At 49.2% G+C, this 27,381-nt stretch overlaps 1 protein-coding gene across 1 annotated transcript; it reads left to right on the top strand.

Moving 5' to 3' along the window:
• The first annotated feature begins 17,361 nt into the window (after positions 1-17,361).
• On the top strand, positions 17,362-26,121 carry RND1 (Rho family GTPase 1). The gene is made up of 5 exons (XM_025402228.1): positions 17,362-17,606; positions 18,385-18,472; positions 21,132-21,241; positions 22,122-22,256; positions 25,025-26,121. Exons 1-5 carry the CDS (start codon positions 17,487-17,489, stop codon positions 25,268-25,270), a joined length of 699 nt encoding a protein of 232 aa, XP_025258013.1. The 5' UTR covers positions 17,362-17,486; the 3' UTR covers positions 25,271-26,121.
• Positions 26,122-27,381: the final 1,260 nt, after the last annotated feature.

Here is a 27,381-nt window from a genome sequence, read left to right as displayed (position 1 = left end):
TCCTGGCTAACACGGTGAAACCCCGTCTCTACTAAGAAATACAAAAAATAGCCGGGCGAGGTGGCAGCGCCTGTAGTCCCAGCTACTCGGGAGGCTGAGGCCGGAGAATGGCGTGAAGCCGGGAGGCGGAGCTTGCAGTGAGCTGAGATCCGGCCACTGCACTCCAGCCTGGGCGACAGCGCCAGACTCCGTCTCAAAAAAAATAAATAAATAAAAAATAAAAAAAAGACAAAAAATTAAAAAAAAAAAAAAAAAAAAAGAAAGAAAGAGGAGGAGGAATGTGCTGACTCTTCTTCTTCTTCTTCTTTTTTTTTTTTTTTTTTTTTTTTGAGACCGAGTTTCACTCTTGTCACCCAGGCTGGAGTGCAGTGGCCTGATCTCGGCTCACTGCAACCTCCACCTCCCGGGTTCAAGTGATTCTCCTGTCTCAGCCTCCCAAGTAGCTGGGATTACAAGTGTGCATCACCACGCCCAGCTAATTCTTTTCGTATTTTTTGTAGAGACGGGGTTTCACCATGTTGGCCAGGCTGGTCTTAAATCCCTGACCTCAAGTGATCCGCCTGCCTCAGCCTCCCAAAGTGCTGGGATTATAGGCATGAGGCACCACGCCCGGTGGACTCTTCTTATATAGGGATCTTATCTATGTAAAAACTAAGCTATGTCTACCTATGGGTGGGCTGATAGCATGGCAAAATGTGTTATTCTGTTGATTTAAAGAAAACTATCCTTATTATTATTACTTTTTTAGGGCATAAGTACATAAAAGCATAACTATGACTATCTTACAAGCATAATTGTTATGCAGTCTCAGGGTATCCAGATATTCTGTTGTGATAGGAGTTTGTCCTTGCAGGCATTATTAAGCTGCTTCCTTAGTCATAAACATCTTATGACCATGGGTTGTGACTGGCAAGGAATGTGCCTTAATAGTTTTATTTTTATTTATTTATTTATTTATTGAGACAGGGTCCATTCTGTCATTCAGGCTGGAGTGCAATGGCGTGATTTTAGCACACTGCAGCCTCTGCCTCCTGGGTTCAAGTGATTCTCCTGCCTTAGCCTCCCAAGTAGCTGGGATTACAGGCGCCTGCCACCACGCCCGGCTCATTTTTGTATTTTTATGGAGATGAGGTTTCACCATGTTGGCCACGTTGGTCTCTAACCTCTGACCTCAAATGATCTGCCCCCCTTGACTTCCTAAGGTGCTGGGATTACAGGTGTGAGCCACCGCGCCTGGTCCATGCCTGGCTAGTTTTAATATGGAGTTGATTTTAAAATGGTGTCACCCTGGTTCTCCTATGCTGTTTCCCTAACAGAGTCAGATGAACCCAGAACCCTGTACCCCACCAATTATGTTTAGGTTTCATCATTAATACAATAGTATTATATTTAGTAGAGTTGCAGAAAGGTATACATGAGATCATACAAGGAGGGCACTGTAGGGGCTACGAGAAACTTTTCCCTTCTTCCTCTAAGGGTTCGCTGAAAAATCAAATCACAAAAGGCAAATTAATTGGAGGAAAAGCATACAAATGTATTTAACACATGTACATGAGGAGAATCATGGTGATTGCCCACTCCCTGATGGGATTCAGGAGCTTGTATACCATCCTGGCAAAAGAGGATGGGAGGCAGAAGAGGAATTCTGTTGAGGAGATTTCTACGGAGAAGGAATGCATCCGGGAAACAGAAACTAACCTGTACATTATCTTGCGAAAGGGTCTGTTCAGGTGTGGTTACTTACATTCTTGTTCTTACAGAAAGGGGAAGAAAAAACAGTGGTTCCTTTTGGTGGGTCTGGATCTTAGGCAGATAAAGGAAGTTCACTTTGGGAGACAGTGGGTGGGGAGAGGGTCAGAGACACCTTGAAGCTTCTTCGGTTCAGCATGACAAAACACTGTATTTTGGGATATTGGTTTCTGAGCCCCAAGAGCACTTAGCACAATGCCTTCCAGGTGGCAATGACCTCAGGAATGGAGCCCATGATTCCCTGGACCTGAGAGGTCTGAGGGACACAGGGTTATTTCTCAGCCCTCTTGCTCAATTCAGTTCAAACCCCAGCCAAAGGGGTGAAGCTGGACTTGGTGTTGTCAGTGTCAGAAGACACAGGTGATACAGAGAGGTGGCAAAGGACAGATGTGGGAAAGGACTGAGAGAATTAGATTTGTGAGAGGAAGAGAGGGATTTTTTGGCTGGGCGCAGTGGCTCATGCCTGTAATCCCAGCACTTTGGGAGGCCAAGGCAGGAGGATCATCTGAAGTCAGGAGTTCAAGACCAACCTGGTCAACATGGTGAAACCCCATCTCTACTAAAAATACAAAAATTAGCCAGGCGTGGTGGCAAACACCTGTAATTCCAGCTACTCGGGAGGCTGAGGCAGGAGAATCGCTTGAACCTGAGCCGAGATTGTACCACTGCACTTCAGCCTGGGCGACAAGAGTGAAACTCTGTATCAAAAAAAAAAAGAAAAAGAAAGAAAGAAAAAGGAAAAAAAAGAAAGGGTTTTCATTATTCAACCTGGAGAAAGTTGGAAGAGGGAAAAAAAAGTTTTTTTTTTTTTTTTTTTTTGAGACAGAGTTTCACTCTTGTCTCCCAGGCTGGAGTGCAATGGCACGATCTTGGCTCTCTGCAACCTCCACCTTCCCAGTTCAAGTGATTCTCCTGTCTCAGTCTCCCAAGTAGCTGGGATTACAGGTGCCTGCCACCATGCTTGGCTAATTTTTGTATTTTTCGTAGAGAGTAGAGATGGGGTTTCAGGTTTCACCATGTTGGCCAAGCTGGTTTTGAACTCCTTCCCTCAGGTGATCCAGCCACCTCGGCCTCCCAAAGTCCTGAGATTACAGGGATGAGCCACCAAGCCCAGCAGATTTTTTTTTTTAAAAAACAGGGTCTCACTCTGTCATCCAGGCTGGAGTACAATGGTGCCATCATGGCTCACTGCACTCTCAACCTCCTGGGCTCAAGTGATCCCCCTGCCTCAGCCTCCTGAGTAACTGGGACCACAGGTGCTCACCACCATGCCTGGCTAATTATTTTATTTTTTGTAGAGACAAAGTCTCCCTATGTTGCCCAGGCTGATCACAAACTCCTGGGCTCGAGCCATCCACCCGCGTCAGCCCCTCAAAGTGTTGGAATTAAGAATCTTGGCCAAGCCACTACTCCTGGCCAAGATTCTTAGTGATAACAGAGTTAGGGCTCTTTGTGGCAATTCTGTTTCCTCTCCTTCAGGGAAGAGAAAATGTTGAGGTAGGGGAGACTGAGGCTGGCTGTCAGAACATTCCAGCTATGGATAAAACCCTGGCTCAGGAAATCCTAAGTCCTTGTAAGAAAACTGAGGTTCCCAGAGGTTGTGGCTTATCTAAGGTCACAAGTTAGATAAGTGCTGATCTCTGGACTCAGAACTCAGCTTTGAGCCTTCCAATTGGCAAACTGTACTCAGAGGCCAGCAGCCCACGGGATGGAAGCCAATGGGAGATTCCAAGTTTGTTTAGCATTACTAATCCCCAGGAAAGCTTTCCAGAAATGTGCCGGAAAGAGCATGAGTTAATGCAAAATGCAATGAATGCACCCCCATTAAGACATAAGAAAGCTCAGGCTGGGTGTTGTGGCTCACGCCTGTAATCCCAGCAGTCTGGGTGGCTGAGGTGGGCAGATCACTTGAGGTCAGGAGTTCGAGGCCAGTCTGGCCAACATGGCGAAACCCCATCTCTACTAAAAATACAAAAATTAGCTGGGCGTGGTAGTGCTCACCTATAGTCCCAGCTACTTGGGAGGCTGAGGCATGAGAATTGTTTGAACCTGGAAGGTGGAGGTTGCAGTGAGCTGAGCTCACACCACTGCACTCCAGCCTGGGTGACAGAGTGAGTGAGACTCCATCTCAAAAAAAAATAAGTAAATAAAATAAAAAAGAAAAAAAGAAAAAAGACATAAGAAAGCGTAGTGAGGACTGGCGTGGTGGCTCACGCCTGTAATCCCAGCACTTTGGGAGGCCGAAGCGGGTGGATCACAAGGTCAGGAATTTGAGACCAGCCTGGTCAACGTGGTGAAACAATGTCTCTACTAAAGATACAAAAAATTAGCCGAGCGTGGTGGCATGAGCCTGTAATCCCAGCTACTCGGGAGGCCGAGGCAGGAGAATAGCTTGAACCCAGGAGACGGAGGTTGCAGTGAGCTGAGATCACACCATTGCACTCCAGCCTGGGCAACAGGGCGAGACTCAGTCTCAAAAAAAAAAGGACGGTGAGAGGTTGAGTGATTTACTCAAAGTCATATAAGTAGTAACTGGCAGGGCTAGGATTCAAACCCAGGCATTGTGGCCCAAGCCTGCATTCTCCACCTGTGCAAGTGTTGTAGTCAGGTTTTGAATCTGATCTGGCTGACTTCGGAGCCAGAATGCATCATGATGTCCGGTACCACCTCTTCCACCCTCAGAGGACCAAGCATTGAATGAGACGATGCAGGCAGAGCACACAGGAAGTACATCAACACGGTTGTCTTCATGATGTCCGGCTGGCTCCAGTTCTGCCTTTCCATTCTTTGTTTTGTGCCTGGGTTTATATCCTTGGCCTTCAGCAGCCTGGAAGCAAGGCCCCCTCTCAGTATCTGGCCTCAGTTAACTGCTTGGCCATCTCTGTCCCACCTACTGGCCCAACCCTGGGTTTCTGGAGCACATCCTCTGGTGTTTCTTGGAAAACTGGATTGATAGAGCTGGAGGGGCTCTTGGGGAGTGGCTCCGACCTCACACTGTATAGAGGAGAATGCCGAGGCCCAAAGAGTGCAAGAGTCTTGACTAGGCCCATTCCCACAGTCTACTAATAATACTGAATACCTGCTGTTTCCAGGCACTGTTCTAGTTATCACACCAAAGTGAGAAGGTCACTGCACCTACAGAGTCCACCTTATCATAGCGAGGGAGAAAGACAATCAACAAAAAAATAGGTCAACAAAAAAAATAAAGTAGAAAAATATCAGAGTGATAAAGACCACACTGAGCAGATGAAAGAGAAGGATCAGGTGGCTACTTCAGGCTGGGTGACTTCTCTGGGCAGGAGACGCTTAACCTGAGATCTAAAGGATGAAAAGGTGCCAATGGGGGCAGTCAAGGGGAAGGGCATTGTTGGTAGAGGGAACAGCCAGTGAAAAGGCCCTGAGTATAAGCTTGGTGTGTGAGCACAGTGGATAGTGAAATCGATTTAGTGAGTCCTGACAAGCATTCAAAAAATGAAGTGGCTGGGCGCAGTGGCTCACACCTGTAATCCCAGCACTTTGGGAGGCTGAGGCAGGCGGATCACGAGGTCAGGAGATGAAGACCATCCAAGCCAAAATGGTAAAACCCCGTCTCTACTAAAAATACAAAATTTAGCTGGGCATGGTGGCGCACTCCTGGAGTCCCAGCTACTTGGGAGGCTGAGGCAGGAGGAGGTTGCAGTGAGCCAAGATCGTGCCACTGCACTCCAGCCTGGTGACAGAACAAGACTCCGTCTTAAAAAAAAAAAAAGAAAGAAAATAAAAAGAAGTAGAAAAGAAAACATCAGTGTGCATTGTAAAGGTAAATGAGGAAACTTTAGGAGATATATATATATATGTCTGTGTGTGTGTATATATATGTATGCAGAGATACATATAGCATGATGCATGATATATATTGGTATATCTATATCTGTAAATATAATATGAGTGTATGTTTTGGTTTGTGATATAACATGAATTTCTGACTGTGGCTTGTGAACAGAAAAGTTTTAAAGCCATTATTGGAGGAATTTTAAAAAGTTCAATGTGGTTGGAGACAGAAGAACTGCAGGAGATGAGGTCAGCCAAGGGGCAAGCATAGGTCATGTAGGGCTCTAGGAACCAGGATAAGAAGCTGGATTTTGTTCAAAATGGACTTGATGGCTGGGCTTAGTGGCTCACGCCTGTAATCCCAGCATTTTTGGTGGCCGAGGTGGGCAGATTGCTTGAGACCAGGAGTTCAAGACCAGTCTGGGCAACATAGGGAGACCTCTGTCTCTACAAAAAATACATTAAAAAATGAGCCAGTCATAGTGGCTCATGCCTTTAAGTCCCAGCTACTCAGGAGGCTGAGGTAGGCAGATTGATTGAACCCAGGAAGTTGAGGCTTCAGTGAGCCATGATCGCACCATTGGACTCAAGCCTGGATGGCAGAGTGAGACCCTGTCTCAATTGAAAAAAAAAAAAAAAAGCCAGGCAAAGTGGTTTAGGCCTGTAATCCCAGCAATTTGGGAGGCCAAGGTGGGAGATCCCTTGAGCCCAGGAGTTCAAGACTAGCCTGGGCAACATAGTGAGACCCCATCTCTACAAAAAATACAAAAATTAGCCAAGTTTGCTGGTGCACGTCTGTGGTCCCAGCTGCTTGGGAAGTTGAGGTGGGAGGATCACTTGAGCTCAGGAGGTGGAGGCTGCAGTGAGCCGTAATCAAGCCACTGCACTCCAGCCTAGGTGACAGAGTGAGACTGTCTGAAAAAAAAAAGTTGATACCACAGGAAGACTAAGCAGAGGATGAACATTATCTATGTAGTTTCTTGTGCTTTGTTTGTTTGTTTGTTTGTTTGTTTGAGACAGAGTCTTGCTCTGTCACCCCAGGTACAAGTGATTCTCCTGCCTCAGCCTCCGGAATAGCTGGGATAACAGGCACATGCCACCATGCCCAGCTAATTTTTTTTATTTTTAGTAGGGGTTTAGCTGGGATTATAGGCATGAGCCACCGCGCCCAGCCTCTTGTGTTTGTTTTTACCTAGCCATTTAGAAATAGAGAAACTACCTCTCCTTATAGTCATTTTCCTATCATAACTAGTTTACCTCACTTTTGCAGGCGAAAAATCCAGGGATGGGCAGGGGAGGCTTAGACTTATGTCCACCTTGCCAGATCAAGAAAGACCTCCCAGAGGGGCCCAGGAGAGTAAATGCAAGAACATCCCCAGGAAGGCTGTCACAGGTAGTGAGAAGGAGAAGGATCAAAAGAGAGTAAAACAGAAGCTGGGCGTGGTGGCTCACGCCTGTAATCCCAGCACTTTGGGAGGCCAAGGTGGGTGGATCACCTGAGGTCGGGAGTTCAAGACCAGCCTGACCAACATGGAGAAACCTTGTCTCTACTAAAAATACAAAATTAGCCAGGGTGGTGGCGCATGCCTGTAATCCCAGCTACTCAGGAGGCTGAGGCAAGAGAATCGCTTGAACCCGGGAGGCGGAGGTTGCGGTGAGCCAAGATCGCGCCATTGCACTCCAGCCTGGGCAAAAAGAGCGAAACTCTGCCTTAAAAAAAAAAAAAAAAAAGAAGGTAAAACAGGCCGAGCACGGTGGCTCACACCTGTAATCCCAGCACTTTGGGAGGCCAAGGCAGGTGGATCACCTGAGGCGAGGAGTTCAAGACCAGTCTGGCCAACATGGTGAAACCCCATCTCTACTAAAAATACAAAAATTAGCCGGGCGTGGTGGCGCCTGCCTGTTATCCCAGCTACTGGGGAAGCTGAGACAGGAGAATCGCTTGAACCCGGGAGGTGGAGGTTGCAGTGAGCCAAGATTGTGCCACTGCACTCCAGCCTGGGCGACAGAGCGAGACCATCTGAAGAAAAAAAGAGGGTAAAACAGGCTGAAGGAATTGCTGCTACCTGGGAGGATGAGGAGGAGGGAACTGGAGAGGAAGCAGGCCTGGCTCAGGGTCCACATCATTTCCCAACTCACTCCTGTGCTCCTGAGGTCCTTTCATGCCTTGGAATTACTGTTTCCCACTCACCCAGCAAGTGTTCACCTTAGTCTTGGCCAAGCCCTGGGGTAGTGGCAAGAGATGGCAGGAAGGCCTGCATGTGTGGTCTCCGGTCTCCTGACTCCAAGTGTGGCTACTCTAAGCTCCCTTCAGCTGCCCTCTGCTCCTCTCTGTGCTTCCATTCCCTACCCCCAACTGAGCTGGAACCAGACAGAATACAGGCTTCTTCACCACCACTATCTTCACCGCCTTCTTCTGTTTTTTTTTGTTGTTGTTGTTTAATTTAATTTTATTTTTTGAGACAGGGTCTTGCTCTGTCACCCAGGTTGGAGTGCAGTGGTTCTATCACAGCTCACTGCAGCCTCGATCTCTTGGGCCCAAGTGATCCTCCCACCTCAGCCTCCTGAGTAGCTGGGACTACAGGTGCATGCACCACCATGCCGGCAAGGTTTTCATTTTTTAATTTTGTAGAGACGGGTCTTACTAGGTTGATCAGGCTGGTTTCCAACTCCTGGGTTCAAGCGACCCTCCTGCCTTGGCCTCCCAAAATGTTGGGATTACAGGCGTGAGCCACTGCACCTGGCCCCTTCCTCTATTTTCACTCTGGCCCCATCCTTGGCCACCTCTGTACCTCCCTCCTGATTCTCTCTCTCTTTTTTTTAGTTTGAGAAGGCTCCAGTCTTCCCTCCTCCCCCTTCTCCTCCTCCTCCTCCTCCTCCTCCTCCTCCTTCTTCTTCTTCCTCTTCTTCTTCTTCTTCTGAAACAGAGTCTCACTCTATTGCCCAGTCTGGAGTGCCGTGGTGCAATCTCAGCTCACTGCAACCTCTGCCTCCCGGGTTCAAGGGATTGTCCTGCCTCATCCTCCGGAGCAGCTGGGATTACAGGCGCACACACCATACCTGGCTAATTTTTGTATTTTTAGTAGAGACAGGGTTTTTCTGTGTTGGCCAGGTTTTAAACTCCTGACCTCAGGTGATCTGCCCGTCTTGGCCTCGCAAAGTGCTGGGAATACAGGTGTGAGTCACCGTGCCCAGCCTCCCTCCCCATTCTTAGTCCAGCTCAGGTGGCTTGTTTTGTTTTGTTTTTTTCTCCTCCTATTCACACATGCATACATACACATGCACTGGTCCTCTTCCCCAGGCCTCCTCCTGCTTCCAAGCTGCCCCATTCTCCTAGAACATTCCCTGTACTCTGGCCCAACTCTCAGCCTTCTATTCTTGCTTTGCCTCATAGCTCAGTGCTACTTTTTCCAGAAAGTTTTCCTGGAAAAATTCTCTTTCTTTTTGTTTTTCCTTTAGCTCTCTCACCACTTATGTAACAATGCCCAGCTCCCAGGAAGAGGAGCAGAAGAGGAGCTGAGAAGGAGAAAGCAGCTCCCGGCAGTCAGGAACTTGCCTGGCACTCTCAGCAATGCTTTGGTTTTCTCATAAGCATTTCACAGAATACCAGCATCAGGCAAGGCCACACTGTGACCGACCTCAAGAGATCCAGACAGAAACAAGATCTCTCAGTAATCATATCTGAACAAAGACAGAAACAAGAACATTGTCCAAACCACAAGAATAACCAACCATCCATGCATCCAAGCTAACATGAGCCCATGCTGCTTCTTTACCACACTTAGCCTTGCTTCATTCCTCCCACCTTGTACAGGACAGAAGATTTATTGATACTCCACTTTCTTTTTCTTTCTTTTCTTTCTTTCTTTCTTTTTTTTTTTTTTTCTTGAGTTGGAGTCTCGCTCTGTTGCCCAGGCTACAGTGCAGTGGCACAATCTCAGCTTACTGCAGCCTCTGCCTCCTGGATACTTAACTTTCTGACCAGCATCCAATCCTGAGAAAAGCCTCACTTCCTTGACCTCTTCGCCAAATCACCAAATGTAAGCTCAGATCCTAAGTCCTTTCTAACACTCATTTATTGGATGTGCCACAGTTCCACCATGGCAAATGTTCTTATTGAAATTAGTCTGCCAGGCACAATGGCTCCCACCTCTAATCACAGTACTTTGGGAGGCTGAGGCAGGAGGATCACTTGAGCCCCAGAGTTCAAGGCTGTAGTAAGCTATGATCTCACCACTGCATCACTCTAGGCTGGGCGACAAATTGAGACCCAGTTTTTTTTTTTTTTTTTCTTCAGCTAAAAGAGCGGAAGAGGTGATTTATTTTAGGGTTGTTACACTCGGCCACAAATAAACACAGAAATAGTCCAGAATGTCACAAGTCCAGGGCAGAGGACCAACATGGGTAGTTTCGTTTATGAGCAAGGTGGGTCTCAGAGGTGATCGGCGATCAGAGGGCGATGAAGTTCTAGATCCATTGAGACAAGCTCTAGACAGTAGCATGCAGTCCCACAACTTGTACCAGCATCCCCAGCGCCTGGCATTCCACGTTTCTGCTCCTGTGGCCTCCACGATGCAACAAGCTAGCGGTTTACTTGGACCTCTGCCTCATCTTTCTTCTTTTGCGCTTCAGCCTGCGCATTTGCTTCTTCCTCCACTTGGCTCTCATGGCGCAGAGGTTTCCAGAAAAATGGCGCTAAGGCCGAGAGCCCAGTTTTTGTTTTTTGTTTTTTTTTTGAGATGGAGTCTCGCTCTGTCACCCAGGCTAGAGTGCAATGACACGATTTTGGCTCACCGCAACCTCTGCCTCCCGGGTTCACATGATTCTCTTGCCTCAGCCTCTTGAGTAGCTGGGATTGCAGGCAAGTGTCACCAGGCCCGGCTAACTTTTGTATTTTTAGTAGAGACAGGGTTTCACCATGTTGGTCAGGCTGGTCTCGAACTCCTGACCTCAGGTGATCCGCCTGCCTCAGCCTCCCAAAGTGCTGGGATTACAGATGTGAGCCACCACGCCCAGCCTTTGAAGTGCTTTTACAGATATTTTAGCCAGTCGCAGTGACTCACGCCTGTAATCCCAGAATTTTGGGAGGCTGAGGCGGGCGGATTATCTGAGGTTGGGAGTTTGAGACCAGCCTGACCAACATGGAGAAATCCCGTCTTTACTAAAATTACAAAATCACCGGGTGTGGTGGCACATGCCTGTAATCCCAGCTACTTGGGAGGCTGAGGCAGGAGAATCACTTGAACCCGGGAGGTGAAGGTTGTGGTGAGCCAAGATCGTGCCATTGCACTCTAGCCTGGACAACAAAAGCAAAACTCCGTCTCAAAAAAAAAAAAAAAAAAAAAAAATTACAGTAGATTTTTTTTTTCTTTTCTTTTCTTTCTTTTTTTTTTTTTGAGAGGGAGTCTCTCTCTGTTGCCCAGGCTGGAGTGCAGTGGCGTGATCTTGGCTCACCACAACCTCCGCCTCTTGGGTTCAAGTGATTCTCCTGCTTCAGCCTTCCAGTAGCTGAGACTATAGGCATCTGCCACCATGCCTGGCTAATTTCTGTGTTTTAGTAGAGAAAGGGGTTTTACCATGTTGGCCAGGCTGGTCTCGAACTCCTAACCTCAAGTGATTCACCCGCCTTTGCCTCCCAAAGTGCTAGGATCATAGGCGTGAGCCACTGCTCCTGGCCTGCTTCTTTCTTGTCTCCCTGCTTAACTGTAAACTCCCCCAAGGCAGGACTGTGTCTTAGAGTGCTCAGTTAAAAGATCAGCAGTCAAAAGGTCAGGTGTTCCCAGGTGCCAGGGACCAGAGACCCCTGAGATCACAAGTTATTGCTTAGGACTGAGGAGTGCAGCACCTGCGTCATATGAAGGGAAGGGGATAATGGGCCTTGTTCTGGGAGATGCAGGTGGCAGTGTGCCTGGGGGCTCTTTGCAAAGAATCCCTAGGGCAGAGAAAGTATGAGGCTTGTGTATTCTCTAGTACAAGTCAGCATGAATTTTAATTTGTTACAACCCTGAACATCTTTGTATATTATGCCACTGTCCCAGATAGGGAATTTATCAGAGTAATCAGAACCAAAAAAGATAGGGCAGCCCTGAACTTTGAGCATGTGGTATACACACACATATTTGTGCTAGAGGGTATTATCCAGACCAGTAGTTTTATTTTATTTTATTTTGAGACAGGGTCACACTTGGTTGCCCAAGCTGGAGTGAGGTGGCATGATCACGGCTCACTGCAGCCTCAACCTCCCCAGGCTCAAGCAATCCTCCCTCCTTAGCCTCCGGAGTAGCTAAGACCACTGGCACATGCCACCACGCCCAGCTAATTTTTGTATTTTTTGTAGATCCAGAGTTTCACCATGTTGCCCAGGCTGGTCTTGAACTCCTGAGCTCAAGCAATCTGCCTGCATCAGCCTCCCAAAGTGTTGGATTACAAGCATGAACCACTGTGCCTATCCTGAATTCACCGGTTTGAACTATACAATTTGATGATTTTTCAGTCACTCCCCGTTTCCTCCTCAACTCCACAGACCTAGGCAACTATTAGTCTACTTTCTGTTTTTTCAGATTTGCCTATTCTGGACATTTCATATAAATGGACACAGTCTATATGGTCTTTTGTGGTTGGCTTCTTTCACCTTGGCATAATGTTTTCAACTATAACCTTATTTTAAATTTTTCTGATCTTGATAGGGAAGAGCCACCTTTGCTTTTTTTGTTTGTTTGCTTGTTTGTTTGTTTTTTTGAGACAGCATCTCCCTCGGTCGCCCAGGCTGGAGTGCAGTGGCGCAGTTTCAGCTCACTGCAACCTCTGCCTCCTGAGGTTCAAGCTATTTTCCTGCCTCACCCTCCCGAGTAGCTGGGATTACAGGCACCTGTCACCAGCCTGGCTAATTTTTGTATTTTTAGTAGAGATGGGGTTTCACCATGTTGGCCAGGCTGGTCTCGAACTCTTGATCACAAGTGATCCACCCACCTCAGCCTCCCAAAGTGCTGGGATTACAGGTGTGAGCCACTGTGCCTGACCCAGAAGAGACACTTTAATGTATTAATCTGGCTACAGACTTTTATTTGATTTTTTTTTTTTTTTTTTTTTTTTTTTGAGACGGAGTCTTGCTCTGTCGCCCGAGCTGGAGTGCAGTGGCCGGATCTCAGCTCACTGCAAGCTCCGCCTCCCGGGTTTACGCCATTCTCCTGCCTCAGCCTCCCGAGTAGCTGGGACTACAGGCACCAGCCACCTCGCCCGGCTAGCTTTTTGTATTTTTTAGTAGAGACAGGGTTTCACCGTGTTAGCCAGGATGGTCTCAAACTCCTGACCTCGTGATCCGCCCGTCTCGGCCTCCCAAAGTGCTGGGATTACAGGCTTGAGCCACCGCGCCCGGCCTTATTTGATTTTTAAATTTTTCTTGTAGAGATGGGGTCTCACTCCATTGCCCAAGCTGGTCTTGAACTCCTGGTCTCAAGTGATCCTCCCACCTCAGCCACCCCAAATCCTGGGATTATAGGTGTGAGCCACCACACCTGGTCTTGGCTATGGAGTTTGAAATAAAGTTATTTAAAAGAGGTTTAAACAAATTTGGAGAAGCGAGTCTAACCGCTAAATAATAATAATAATAATAACAACATCTAGACTAAGCGTGCTGGTTCACACCTGTAATCCCAGCACTTTGGGAGGCCAAGGCTGGTGGATCACCTGACGTCTGGAGTTTGAGACCAGCCTGACCAACATGGAGAAACCCCATCTCTACTAAAAATATAAAAATTAGCTGGGCGTGGTGGTGCATGCCTGTAATCCCAGCTACTCAGGAGGCTGAGACAGGAGAATTGCTTGAATCTGGGAGGTGGAGGTTGCAGTGAGCCAAGATCGTGCCATTGCACTCCAGCCTGGGCAACAAGAGTGAAACTCTGTCTCAAAAAAAATTAATTAATTAATTAAATAACATCTAAAAACTCCTTCTCTAGTTAAATCCATCACACTGCATTTAAGGAAATAGGCACCCAGAGAGGGAAGTAACTTACTCAAAGGCACACGGTTTGTTAAAGGCAGAGCAAGGTCCAAGGCCTAGACCCGCTAAACTTTAGTTCCATCCTTTTCCTGTTACATCCCTGCCACTTGATCTAACACACACACTTTCACACACATAACACGTTTTCCACCAAAACTCATAAACATATGACCCACAAAATATCTTTGGAGACACATCTTGGGCCTCGGCCGTGGTGGAGGCTGCTCTGTATAATGGTTCGGGCCTTCTGCTACTTGACCCTGAAATGCAGTCACCCAGGGAAGAATCAGTGTTGGCACCAGCTCTCAGAATTTCTGTCTGGGAGGAGCTCAGGAATGGCAATGTTCTTAGAAGCCAGAAGAAGCTGTTTGTTTAGCAGGAACAGTTTTTACTTATTCTGAAAGTTTATTTGGAGTAGTGGATGAATGGTGTGTGTAGGGGGAGGCTGGTAGAGAACATGGAGAGAAGGCTAACTCCTGTGGGGCTGTGATTGGAGGGAACTCAGTTAAGAGTTAAGAGGATGTATGGGGGACTGGGCGAGGTGGCTCACGCCTGTAATCCCAGCACTTTGGGAGGCCGAGGTGGGCGGATCACAAGGTCAAGAGTTTGAGAGCAGCCTGGCCAACATGGTGAAACCCTGTCTCTACTAAGAATACAAAAATTTGCTGGGCGTGGTTGCATGTGCCTGTAATCCCAGCTACTTGGGAGGCTGAGGCAGGAGAATTGCTTGAACCCAGGACGTGGAAGTTGCAGTGAGCAGAGATCATGCCTCTGCACTCCAGCCTGAGCAACAGAGCAAGACTCTGTCTTGAAAAAGAAAAAAAAAAAAAAAAAAAAAGAGTATGTATGGGAACTCTACTGATGCTTCCAGAACTAAGTCCAGATGAGACTGAAGGTAGGGGACAGGAGGATACAGAAGGAGAAGGTCAGGCTGTGGGAAAGGATTCCAGATTGAGGCAGTTCATGATCTTATAGCTGTTCCTGGAACTCTCCCAAACCCCACTTATATACAGCTCAGAGAGGCTGTCAGGCTGCTGGAAAAGGGCAAGAAGAGGACGAATTCTATCAACAGAACATTATCTGAGGGCGGAGGATGAGGGGAGGTAAAGGGCAGAAACCTTCAGAAAGCCTGGGAGAAGAGGCAGCCAGCTAATGGCAACACCTGGATAATGCCCTTTCCACCCTGAAGTTTCCCTCAGGCCATTACCCATCCCAGGAAGTGAATGGAGCTTAGGATAGGGGTGGAGAGCAGGTGTAGGCCTTGGCCCCAGAGGTACGAGGTTTGACTGGAGGAACACTGGCTAGGCTGTATTCTCAAAACAACATCCACTCTCCTACTGCCTATAGTGGGCACTGGAAATCTCACTCTTACAGATCTGTCCCTTTGGGTCTGTGGAAGGCTTTCAGGCATCCTTTATCATAGGGAAACTATCCCTGGGTGGGGCAGCAATGACTATGAATTAAGAGTAAAGCTCAGGCTGGGGCACAGTGGTTCATGCCTGTAATCCCAGCACTTTGGGATTTGAGGCAGGTGGATCACCTAAGGTCAGGAGTTTACGACAAGCCTGGCCAACATAGCGACACCCCATCTCTACTAAAAATACAAAAATTAGCCGGGCATGGTGGCAGGCACCTGTAATCCCAGCTACTCGGAAGGCTGAGGTAGGAGAATCGCTTGAACCTGGGAGGCAGAGGTTGCAGTGAGCCAAGATCACGCCACTGCACTCCAGCCTGGGTGACAGAGCAAGACTCTGTATATATATATATAAAAAGTAAAGCTCAGGTGAAACAAGGCCCAGGTCATGCTCCAGAGACACTGGGCTTGACAAGGGAAAGGGACTACTCTCAATTTTGCCCAAAGTTGGTCTTCCTTCAATCACAAATCCCTTGGAATCCTTATTTGGACAGTCTTGATTCCTGGACAATCAGTGGTTTATTTAAGCTGTGGACAGCCCATAGTTCCCTCTAGTAGAGAGCCTCCCCAAAATTCAGGGGCCCCACGGGACAGGGCTGTTAAGAAGTTATGAAGCTCAGCTGGGCGCGGTGGCTCATGCTTGTAATCCCAGCACTTTGGGAGGCTGAGGTGGGTGGATCACCTAAGGTCAGGAGTTCGAGACCAGCCTGACCAATATAGTGAAACCCTGTTTCTACTGAAAATACAAAAATTAGCCAGGCATGGTGATGTGTGCCTGTAGTCTCAGCTACTCAGGAGGCTGAGACAGGAGAATTGCTTGAACCCAGGAGGCAGAGGTTGCAGTGAGCTGAGATTGAGCCACTGCACTCCAGCCTGGGTAACAGAGTGAGACTCCATCTCAAAAAAAAAAAAAAAAAAAAAAAAAAAAAGTTATGTAGTTCATCTCAACCTTAGATTGTCCTCCAGCTTCTAATCCCAAAATCCTGGGTCCAGTCTGAACTTTAACCAGGTGACACAATTAGTGCGTCAGTTTCAGTGGGCGTTAACATGGAACTGGACCTGTGCCTGATTCATCCAGGAAGCTGAGCCTAGGCCACAGAACAAACACCCCTAAGCAGCTTCTGCTAGGCATGGGTGAGAGGCTGTCTGGCCAAACAGTGAGTGTGTTTGCTTTGTCTTCTTCCTCTCTCCCATCCCCACTTGCCAGAGTCCCTCATTTCTCTCTACCCATCACTGCGTCAGGTGCTGTGTGTTTTTTTCTGGACGACTCTAGAAAGCTTTCTTTCTTTCTTTTCTTTCTTTCTTTCTCTCTCTCTGTCTCTCTCTTTTTGGTGGCGAAGGTGATTCTTGAAGAAGAGAAGGCTTTAAAGGGGGCACTGGCCAGGCAGGCATGGTGACTCACACCTATAATCCCAGCACTTTGGGAGGCCAAGGTGGGCGGATTACCTGAGGTCGGGAGCTTGAGACCAGCCTGACCAACATGGAGAAACCCCGTCTCTACCAAAAATACAAAAATTAGCAGGGCATCGAGGTGGGTGCCTGTAATCCCAGCTCCTCAGGAGGCTGAGGCAGGAGAATTGCTTCAACCAGGGAGGTGGAGGTTGCAGTGAGCTGAGATCGCGCCATTGCACTCCAGCCTGGGCAACAAGAGCGATACTCCATCTCAAAATGAATGAATAAATAAACACACAAATAAAAATAAAAATAAAAGAGGTACAGCAGGAGCTGATATTGGGAAGGGAAATAAGGGGAAGCAAGAACTAGTTTGGATGGGAGTTAGAAAAAACAAAAAAGTCAGACATCAGGCCAGATGCTGTGGCTCATGTCTGTAGTCCCAGCACTTTGGGAGGCTGAGACAGGCGGATTGCTTGAGCCCAGAGATTCAAGACCAGTCTGGGCAACATGGTGAGACCCCTGTCTCTACTTAAAACAAAAGATGTAAGGAAAAAAAAAAGAAAAAAAAAATGTCAGAGAAGCTCTGGGCCACCTCCCCCACCCCCCACTCCTCCAACACACACACATGCACCTGTCTATAGTCTAAGCAGGTCCTGCTCTTCTAACCCACCCGGGACAGTCCCTGCAACTCCAGCCTGACCTCACTTCCTGCTTCCATAGCTAGTTTGTTTTTTTGACACTTATTGGTAGACACTCCAGATCATTTCATTTTGCTTCCAGTATCCTTTCCCCTTCCTAATACAAATGCAAAACAACGTGGGAATCCCCTTTCTGGGGGAAGCAACGGTGCAGCTTTAAGAGAAAGGGAAGGGAGGAAGGGGGCGCTGACTCAGATCCTCAGATCCATTGGCTGCTGGAGGGAATCCCACCTCAGGGATTGGGCGTAACAGAGTCCGCCTCCTCTTGTGATTGGCTCAACCAGAGAAATAAAAGGCGGCTGTGCCGGCCTCCTCCACAGTTGGAGGGAGGCAGGGAATCCGGCTGGGTTGGCGTGCCGAGACGCACCTGGCGCAACCCTCCCTTCTGAATCGAAATTCAAGTCCCGCGGACACTGCAACCATGAAAGAGAGACGGGCCCCCCAGCCAGTCGTGGCCAGATGTAAGCTCGTTCTGGTCGGGGACGTGCAGTGTGGGAAGACCGCGATGTTACAAGTGTTAGCGAAGGATTGCTATCCGGAGGTGAGCTGCCCGCCCGCCCGCTGGCCGGCTTTTCTCCCTGCCAGCCCGACTTGGGGTAGATTTCCACCTGCCCAGGAGACGTGGCTCCCCCAGCCCCAGCCCATCCTCAGCCGCTTTCTGAGGCTTTCCCATCCTCCGCTGCTTTTTGGCTGGAGGACTGCCCTGCCTTAGCTTCCCCTGAGACCTGTTCCACTTCTGCCGCCCCGCTGGCTCCTCCTCACCTCTTCACCCAAAGGCCCCATCAGATCCCCTCCACCTTCCTGCGTCCCTGGAGTCTGCTCTCAGGAGAGGGCACTGGAGGCATTTGAGTCTGGGGTTTCTTCTTGACGTAATCCCTGCCTATCCGCTCACCTGCTCCTCAAAGGCTCTATGCCAGTGCCTCCAGGCAGGCTTCTGCAGCCCTCTGTTCACCATGCTGGAGGGGTTTGAGAGGAGATGAGCTAGGATTGGCTTTGGCCTGTGGCTCTCTCAAATTGGGAAACACAAATCTGGGGATGGGAAGAATCTGTGTGTGTTTGTGTGTCCCTAATCGTCTAGGATATGAGGGGATTACCCCTGGTGCGGTGGTGGTGGTGGGGGGTGTCATTCACATTTCTCACTGCCACAGAGCAAAGTGCCCGGTCCCCCACATTCCCTTCCCTCCTGACCCAGGCATCTCCTCTGGTTTCTTGTCTCCTGTGACTTTACTGTCTCTCTGGTGAGTGCGCGTGTAGCCAGCACTAACCAGGGTATCTGAGGGTAGGGGGGCCCGGGGTGAATGTTTCCTCTCTTTTCACAGACCTATGTGCCCACCGTGTTCGAAAATTACACAGCCTGTTTGGAGACAGAGGAACAGAGGGTGGAGCTTAGTCTCTGGGATACCTCAGGTAAGAATTCGGCTCCAAATGCCCCTTTCCCACCCCCACTGGTCTGCTGTGTAGCTGCTGTCTTCTAGAAGTTGTTTTCCCCTTTGGTGGGGAGAAGTGAAAGAAGAGAATCTGAAGACTCCTTAGTTGTGGGGAAGGGTGACAGTTGGTCGACTCAGTTGCATGGTCCAAGGGTGCAGAGTAGGTGAAGCCCAGGAGCTACTCTCTTCCCTGCGTCTAGTTCCACCCTTTAGAGGGCTGGGATGGTGAGGTGAAGGGATCCATGAATATTCCTGGGGTGGGAGGGCAGTAAAACAGGACTTCTTTTCCTTCCCTGCCACCCAACGTGTGGGGGCGCGCGCGCGCGCGCGCGCACACACACACACACACACACACACACACACACACACTTTTTACTTCCCCAGAGCAAAGCCAAATAAGAGGCAAGAGGCAGTGCTGCTGGAGGCAGTGTGGTTGGGGCGGGGAGACAAGTCTGCTTTGGGGAAAGATTGCTCAGACTCAGTTTCGTCTCCTGCATTCATTCCACCTTGGGCCACTGCTGTCCTCCTGCCGCAGCTCAGCCCCACTCGTCACACCGCTGCAGCTCAGGGATGAAGCGATGCATCATCGATGTTTTGGAGGGTGGGGGAGATGGCTTAATATAGGGCATAGTCAGTTGTGAATAGTGGCCAGCAGGGCAGAGGGGAGGTTGGCTCTGCCTGTTTTCCCTCTACTGGGGTGAGGTAGAAGATGCCCTGTCTCTCTAGAATGTAGAAACAATGTTTTTCCAGCCTCTCAGCCCCAAGCCCTTAGTGCTAGGCTATCCTTTGCCTTAATTCTGACCCCTTCCCATTATCTCTTTACCCCGTATCATTTTCAAAGGACTGGCTCAGAGTCATAATAAAGGAGTAAAAGCCAGGAATAGGAGAAAGAAAATAAAATCTGCCCCTCCCCAAAAATGCATATTCAGGCTGAGTTTTAAAAGGGACCATAAATCACTGGGTGTTTCCTGCTACATAATAAATATGCTGTCCTGCTCCTCCAACAGTTGTTGTTCCCATGCTCCAGTTCTGAGGTCTGAAAAGATTGGGGCTAGGGGATGGTTAGACAGACAATGAGCCTTTCCTCCCCAAACAAAAATTCCCCAACCTGGTGTGCTTTTCCCCTGTTGCAGTTTCAGGGCTTGGGAGGCAGGGTTCTGGTTCTCCTGGGCTGTGCTACGCTGGCTAGATTGGACTAGAATGCAGTTTGACTGCATGATGTATAATTTTTTGGTTTTTCATCTGCTGTACCCTCCCACCATCCAATCTTCCCAGAATCTTACTGCAGCTCATCTCTTTTCACTACCACCGCCCAAACCCCCTCCCCCCACCTCCTCCCTCCTTCCACAGTCAGAATGCAGCCCTCAAATCCCAAACCAGATCATGGAAAATCAGCAAGTATAGTCTCTATTCCCTGTGTCACACCTCCAACCCCCAATTTCCAAAAGGATAAAGGCTGTCAGTTATTCTCAAACTCCCTCTTTCAGATTAGGTTCCCATAAGGAAGGAGGAAGTGGCCATGGTGTGTGGGATAGGGTTTCCCAATGTTGGGGTCAGGGTTGACCCTGTTCCCATTATTCACTTGCTGGTCTTAAGGGAGGGGGATTGCTTGGAGCCAAAATGGAGGCCTCCTCCCCTCCCCCTTCCCCAATGCTGCAGTGCTTCCGCTCCTCAGTGCTGCAGTGGTAAGACCCCACCTCAGAAAGGGATGGGGGAGGCTTGCTAAAGGAGCAGGCAGCTATCCCAACTCCCCTGTATTCCTTTTTTTTAATGATCAACATCCCCCCACCAGCTTGGATTCCCCCCAGTTTCCATGGCGATTGCGGTGCAGGGAGAGGGGCTGCTTGCTATTCTGAGCACGGATTGTCTGGGTTCCAAATCCGCTACTGCTCCTTCCCCAGGGTGGAGGGGGTAGGCTCAGCCCCTAGCATTCTCCCATACGGGACCAACTGGGTCTGCATTGCCTGTTTCCCCCCCAACGAAGGACTCTTGCTCTAGCCTCTAAATCCCCAGCCATCGGTGCTGCTGTCTTTGAGACTGCCTTTCTGAGATGTGGGGGGGTCAGGGGGTACAGCTTTCCTTTTGCCCTTTTCAGTGTAAGCCGATCTGGGTGGGTGGAGAAGTGGGGCACTGAACCCTTGATTCTTTCCCTCCCCTGCTAGCCTCCTAAAGTTCTGACCCCATGGCAAAGCAGCAGCCAGGTTACGTAACAGGCAGGTTTGTCTCTTCACTGGGGAGACCCTGGAGCAGAGGGGAGTGAAATTGGGCAGCAGGCAGGCTCTAGAAGAGAGGAACCCTGAAATAAGCACTGTCTCTCTGCAGGGCTGGAAGCATCTTCTGGGACTCAGAAAACTAGTAGATGTCCAATTAAGCTGCTGTAGGAGACCCGGACAGGGCCAAATTATACTCCACCCACTTTATTTTGCCTTCTTTCCCTTTTTCTGGACCAAGGGGGATGATATTCTTGCATGACCTTCTGGCAGACGGTCAGGTCTCAAGCTTCCAGCCATAGCACATTCCCCCGGGAGATGAGTGGATCCTCAGGGATCGTGGGTGGTATTCCCAGGGCTTTAGGGCTTAGGCCTATTGGGGAAGGAAAGCACCGTGGCTCACCATCAACTTTTTCTGGCCTACACCAGGATCTCCCTACTACGATAATGTCCGTCCACTCTGCTACAGCGACTCGGACGCAGTATTACTATGTTTTGACATCAGCCGTCCAGAGACAGTGGACAGCGCACTCAAGAAGGTAAGACTAGATCAACTCTCCAATCTCTAACTCAGCATGAGGACCAAGAAGGAATCGTGGGGACCTTGTCATGAATGCCCTCTTGTATAACATCAAGAAACGGAAGCCCAGGAAGGAAGAGATTTGCCCAAGGCCACACCATTAGCTACAGCTCTGGGACTGGAACTTGGGTCTGCTTACCCCGCTGCCTCCCACCCTTTTTGTTATCCCATGCTGCCTTGCCAGAGGCCCCACAGGGGAGGGTGGTGTTGAAGACTCAGGAAGCAGAGGACAGAGAGTCAGAGAACCTTTAAGTGATATGGTATGAGGGTCAGGCATGGGATCTTTGGAGGCAGCTTCTATAGACCCTGGTCCCAGTCCCACTGAGAATGGGCAAGCTAGGCAGGTCTGAGCTGAGCTGCTGGTATGAAATGCTTGGGTCTGGGCAGATCCGCCAATGCTGAGGAGTCCTAGGAAACCTTGTGTATCTAGTAGAGTATAGAAGATGCTGGGATCACCTTCTTCCCTTGGGAAGAGACTGGTTGGCTTCCCCCTGGCATTCTGGACTTGTGAGGCCCTTTGGGGTGAGGGGGCAGATCCTTGCTCTGTATGCTTGGCAGAGAGTGGGAGGAGAATTGCCCTTGCGCTCTCTCTGGTGACTGGGCCATAGACTGGGGGAACAGGCTCCTGGGTCAGCACTCTGGGGGCCCCAAAGGCCTCATGGGCAGGAAGATGATGTAATTAGTGCAGTGGCGATGCTGTGACTCATAGGGAGGACTGGGCTGGTGATAAGCGAGGTGATGTGTGTAATGTTGCCAGCCAAGCTTCTCCTGGTATCTGTCTACCACTAACTCTCCTCCCTTCCTCCTTCTCCTTCCCTTCTTCCTGCTCAACCCCTCAGTGGAGGACAGAAATCCTAGATTATTGTCCCAGTACCCGCGTTTTGCTCATTGGCTGCAAGACAGACCTGCGAACAGACCTAAGTACTCTGATGGAGCTGTCCCACCAGAAGCAGGCGCCCATCTCCTATGAGCAGGTATGTGCATGTGCAAATGCGTGTTGTAGGTTGAAGTGAGGAAGGCTAGAGGCAGACAGCTTGAAATATGGCCCTGGCTCAAACTCTTCCACTATGGCAAGAGACAACTGCTGTAATAATTAGCAAATGAGTCACCTGGAGAGAGGTGGTGGGTACCTGCTTACCCAGATGTATGCTGTCAGTTAGCAGGCGAGTTATTCCTGTGTGTGCCCACATTTCTAAGACTGTATTCTGACCACCTGCATTAGAATCATTAGAGGTGTTCATTAGAATTTCACACACACACAAAAAGAGACCCTGTCTCAAAAAAAAAAAAAAAAAAAAGGAGGAGGGGCACTGTGCACGGTGGCTCACACCTGTAATCCCAGCACTTTGGGAGGCTGAGGCCGATGGATCACTTGAGCTCAGGAATTCAGGACTAGCCTGGCCAACATGGCAAAACCCTGTCTCTACTAAAAATACCAAAATTAGCAGGTTGTGGTGGCATGCACCTGTAATCCCAGCTACTCGGGAGGCTGAGGCAGGAGAATTGCTTGAACATGGGAGATGGAGGTTGCAGTTAGCTGAGAATGTGCCACTGCACTCCAGCCTGGGTGACGGAATGAAAGACTCTGTCTCTAGGGGAAAAAAAAAAAAAAGAGCCAGGTGTGGTAGCTCACGCCTGTAATCCCAGCACTTTGGGAGACCGAGGCAGGTGGATCACTTGAGGTCAGGAGTTCAAGACCAGCCTGGTCAACATGGTGAAATCCCGTCTCTACAAAAAATACAAAAAATTAGCCAGGGATGGTGGTGCACACTTGTAACAGAGTGAGACTCGGTTTCAAGAAATAAAAGAAGTGATCTGCCTAGGCTGGAGTGCAGTCACATAATAGTTGTTTATGCAGCCTTGGCCTCCCGGACTCAAGTGATCCTCCCTCCTGTCTCCCTAGTAGCTGGGACTATAGGTACGGGCCCCATACCTAGCTAATCTTTAACATTTTTTGTAGAGACAAGGTCTCATTATGTTTCCCAGGTTGTTCTTGAACTCCTGACATCAACTGATTCTCCCACCTTGGCCTCCCAAAGTGCCGGGATTACAGGTGTGAGTCACCACACCTGGCCTGGAATCTGCGTTTTTGATAAGACCCCTGGATAATTTCTTTTTTTTTTTTTTTTTTTGAGACGGAGTCTCGCTCTGTCGCCCAGGCTGGAGTGCAGTGGCCGGATCTCAGCTCACTGCAAGCTCCGCCTCCCGGGTTGATGCCATTCTCCTGCCTCAGCCTCCCGAGTAGCTGGGACTACAGGCGCCCGCCACCTCACCCGGCTAGTTTTTTGTATTTTTTAGTAGAGACGGGGTTTCACCGGGTTAGCCAGGATGGTCTCGATCTCCTGACCTCGTGATCCACCCGTCTCGGCCTCCCAAAGTGCTGAGATTACAGGCTTGAGCCACCGCGCCCGGCCAACCCCTGGATAATTTCTTATGTGCATGAGAGCATAGGGTTGGGGGACGGAGTTTCGCTCTTGTCACCCAGGCTGGAGTGCAGTGGTGTGATCTCAGCTCACTCCAACCTTTGCCTCCTGGGTTCAAGCGATTCGCCTGCCTCAGCCTCCCAAGTAGCTGGGATTACAGGTGTCTGCCAACACACCCGGCTAATTTTTGTTATTTTTAGTAGAGATGGGGTTTCACCATGTTGGCCAGGCTGGTCTCGAACTCCTGACCTCAGGTGATCCACCTGCCTTGGCCTCCACTGCACCTGACCTGGGGAGCTCTTAAGAATACTAATGCTGGCTGGGTGCGGTGGCTCACACCTATAATCCCAGCACTTTGGGAGGCTGAGGCGGGTGGATAACAAGGTCAGGAGATCGAGACCATCCTGTTTAACATGGTGAAACCCTGTCTCTACCAAAAATACAAAAAATTAGCCGGGCGTGGTGGTGGGCGCCTGTAGTCCCAGCTACTCAGGAGGCTGAGACGTGAGAATGGCGTGAACCCAGGAGGTGGAGCTTGTAGTGAGCTGAGATTGTGCCGCTGCACTTCAGCCTGGGCACAGAGCAAGACTCTGTCTCAAAAAAGAAAAAAGAAAAAGAATACTAATGCCTTGGCTCTATACCCAGAATTTTTTTTTCCTTTTCCTTTTTTTTTTTTTCTCCCAGAGACAGGGTCTTACTCTGTCACCCAGAATGAAGTGTAGTGGTATGATCCGAGCTCACTGCAGGGTAGAACTCCTGGTCTCAAGGGATCCTCCCTAGTATTTGAGACTATAGTTTTGTGCCCACTTCCAGCGAATGTTTAAACATTTTTTAAAAGTTTTTATTATTTTATTATTTTATTATTTTTATTTTTGAGATTTATTTTTGTAACCCCAAAGTGCTGGGATTACGGGTATGAGCCACCGCGCCTGGCCGCCTAGGCTGGTCTTGAACTCCTGGCCTCCTCAAGTGATCCTCCTACCACAGCCTCCTGAGTAGTTGAGATTAGAGGCACTAGCCACTGCCCCAGCTATCCCCAGGAATTCTGATTTAGTTTGGCATCAATATAGTTTTAAGAGCATTCCAGGTGATTTATAATGTGCAGTCACACATCGTCTTAAGAAAAAGAGGCATCATCAGACAGGGTGTATGCCAAAAAAAAAAAAAAAAGACAAGACAATCGAATAATCGGCAGAGGGTGGTATTTGGAGATTGGCAGCTGGGTCCCCTCTGGAGTGGCCCTGGGGAGTGACACACAAGAGGCAGGGTCTCAGAGCCATTGTGGCCCACTGCATTAATGCCCTCATCCCCTCCTGCAGGGCTGTGCAATAGCCAAGCAGCTGGGTGCAGAAATCTACCTGGAAGGTTCGGCTTTCACCTCAGAAAAGAGCATCCACAGCATCTTTCGGATGGCTTCCATGGTGTGTCTGAACAAGCCTAGCCCACTACCCCAGAAGAGCCCTGTCCGAAGCCTCTCCAAACGACTGCTCCACCTCCCCAGTCGCTCTGAACTCATCTCTTCTACCTTCAAGAAGGAAAAGGCCAAAAGCTGTTCCATTATGTGAAGTGGAAATTGGAGGGGGGAGACAACCCCCTACTTCCTCCCTTGGGGTGCAGAGGCACGGGGAGAGGGAGGATGAGACAATTTAGGACACTGGACATGAGTTTTTCAGATGGCCACGGTGAGGGCTTGGAAGGAGACAGGAATGGGGCGAGGAAGGAGCCAGGCCCGGCATGAGGACCTGATGCTGAGATAGAACCATCATACCCCAAGCTAGGCACTAGGTTGTGGAGGGGGCGGCTACCCCAGTGCCCCCCCGCTCCAGAGGAAGGAAAGCTGTGGGGGACGGGGGGCATGCTGGCCTCCTGGGCTTGGAGGCCTACAGCAGCCTCACCTTCAGCATCATGCCTCTTCCACACAGCGTTTCCATGCAGGCCAGGGGATGGGAGGGGTCCCAGAGCCCTTCCCTTCCCCTCTAAGGAGGCAGCAGTTGAACAGAGTGGGGAAGCCGAGTGGCAGCTCCCTTGGGGGTTTAGCCCAGGTGCTTCGTAAATGCAATTGGAAGTGCAGGAGCTGGTCAGAGCCAATGAGAAGGAAACCTCATCTTTGCATAGCCCATGCCTCATGGAGAGGTGACATCATACATTCACATGCTTCTCACCTAAGTCCCCAGGGTCCAAGGGAGAAGCCCCAGACCCCCTTCTCTTGCAGAGTGTGGGGGTGGTGGTGCTGCAGGGGCAGGGCTGGGTGGGGGTCACCAGACTTTTTCTGCCCTTAGGGCAGTACAGCTGGCATTTGTTTTATAGACTCTTGTCTTTGGAATTGGGGGGAGGGGGGAGTGTTTCAATCTGTTATATGTTCTGTGTTTAATGAAGAAAACCTATTTATTAATGAAAAATATAATACATATAAAGAGTTTGGCTCCGCATTTTTTTCTGTTTTCTTTAGTTGTTACAATCGGTATTTTTTTGTGTGTGTCTTTTTTTTTTTTTTTTTCCTTTTCGTGGAGCACGGGGTCTCCCTATATTGCTCAGGCAGGTCTCGAACTCCTGGGCTCAAGCTATTCTCACATCTCTGCCTCCCTAAGAGCTGGGATTACGGGCATGAGCCACTGTGCTGAGCCCTCTGATTGATGATAATGAGAGAAAAGCTGTCCTGGGGCCCTTTCTGTGGGTTGCAGAAGGGCTGCCTCTACCATTCCCCAGCTCCTCCAAGAAGGAGCTTCTCTCCTCCCCCATCCCCCTACCCTAGCCCCGCCCAAGACCTGCCAAACCAAGGAAGGGTTCCTTAGCCCTAGAGCAGGGGTACAGGGGTTCTCAACCCTGGAACTATTGACATTTTGAACTGGATAATGCTTTGTTGTGAGGGACTGTCCTATGCAGCCCAAGATGTTTAGCAGTGTCCCTGACATCTGGTGGATGCTAGAAGACAGCACCCCACTCTCCAGCTATCACACCCAAAAATGTCTCCAGACATTGCTAAATGACCCCTGTGGAAAAATTCTGGTTGAGAACCACTGCCCTGGAGAGTCTAGAGGAGAGAAAAAGGTTTGATGAAATAATCAGTAGACAATCCAAACTGCTGAGATCCCACTCCACATAGGTGGACAGACTAAGCCAAAGCTGGGGGAGGCTCCTGGGATTCTGGTTTCCTCTGAGTTCGAGGAGAGGTGACATTGCCTTCATGACCTTCCAATTCCGATGCCTACTGATGGCAGCTCAGGGACCTTAACTCTTCCTTTCTCAGTGACTTATAGCTCTTGTTTTCCAAGTGCCATAGTGTAGTGCTAGTGCTAGAAATAAAGTTAACATGTACTAGGTCGGGCGCAGTGGCTCACGCTCATAATCCCAGCACTTTGGAAGGGTGAGGCGGGTGGATCACAAGGTCAGGAGATCGAGACCATCCTGGCTAACACGGTGAAACCCCATCTCTACTAAAATACAAAAAATTAGCTGGGCATGGTGGCATGTGCCTGTAAGCTGAGGCAGGAGAATTGCTTAAACCCAGGAGGCAAAGTGCAGTGAGCTGAGATGGCACCACTGCACTCCAGCCTGGGCAAAAGAGGGAGACTCTGTCTCTAAATAAATAAATAAAGTTAGCATGTACTTAATGAGTGTTCAGCACTGTGCACTGTGTTGAGGGCTTTATATGATCATGTTTAGCCTCATAAATGAT

Source organism: Theropithecus gelada, chromosome 11 (genome assembly GCF_003255815.1).
Source record: "Theropithecus gelada isolate Dixy chromosome 11, Tgel_1.0, whole genome shotgun sequence".
NCBI classification, from domain to species: Eukaryota; Metazoa; Chordata; class Mammalia; order Primates; family Cercopithecidae; genus Theropithecus; species Theropithecus gelada.
Note: the sequence above shows the minus strand (reverse complement) of the source record. Positions and strands in the feature narration are given on the sequence as shown.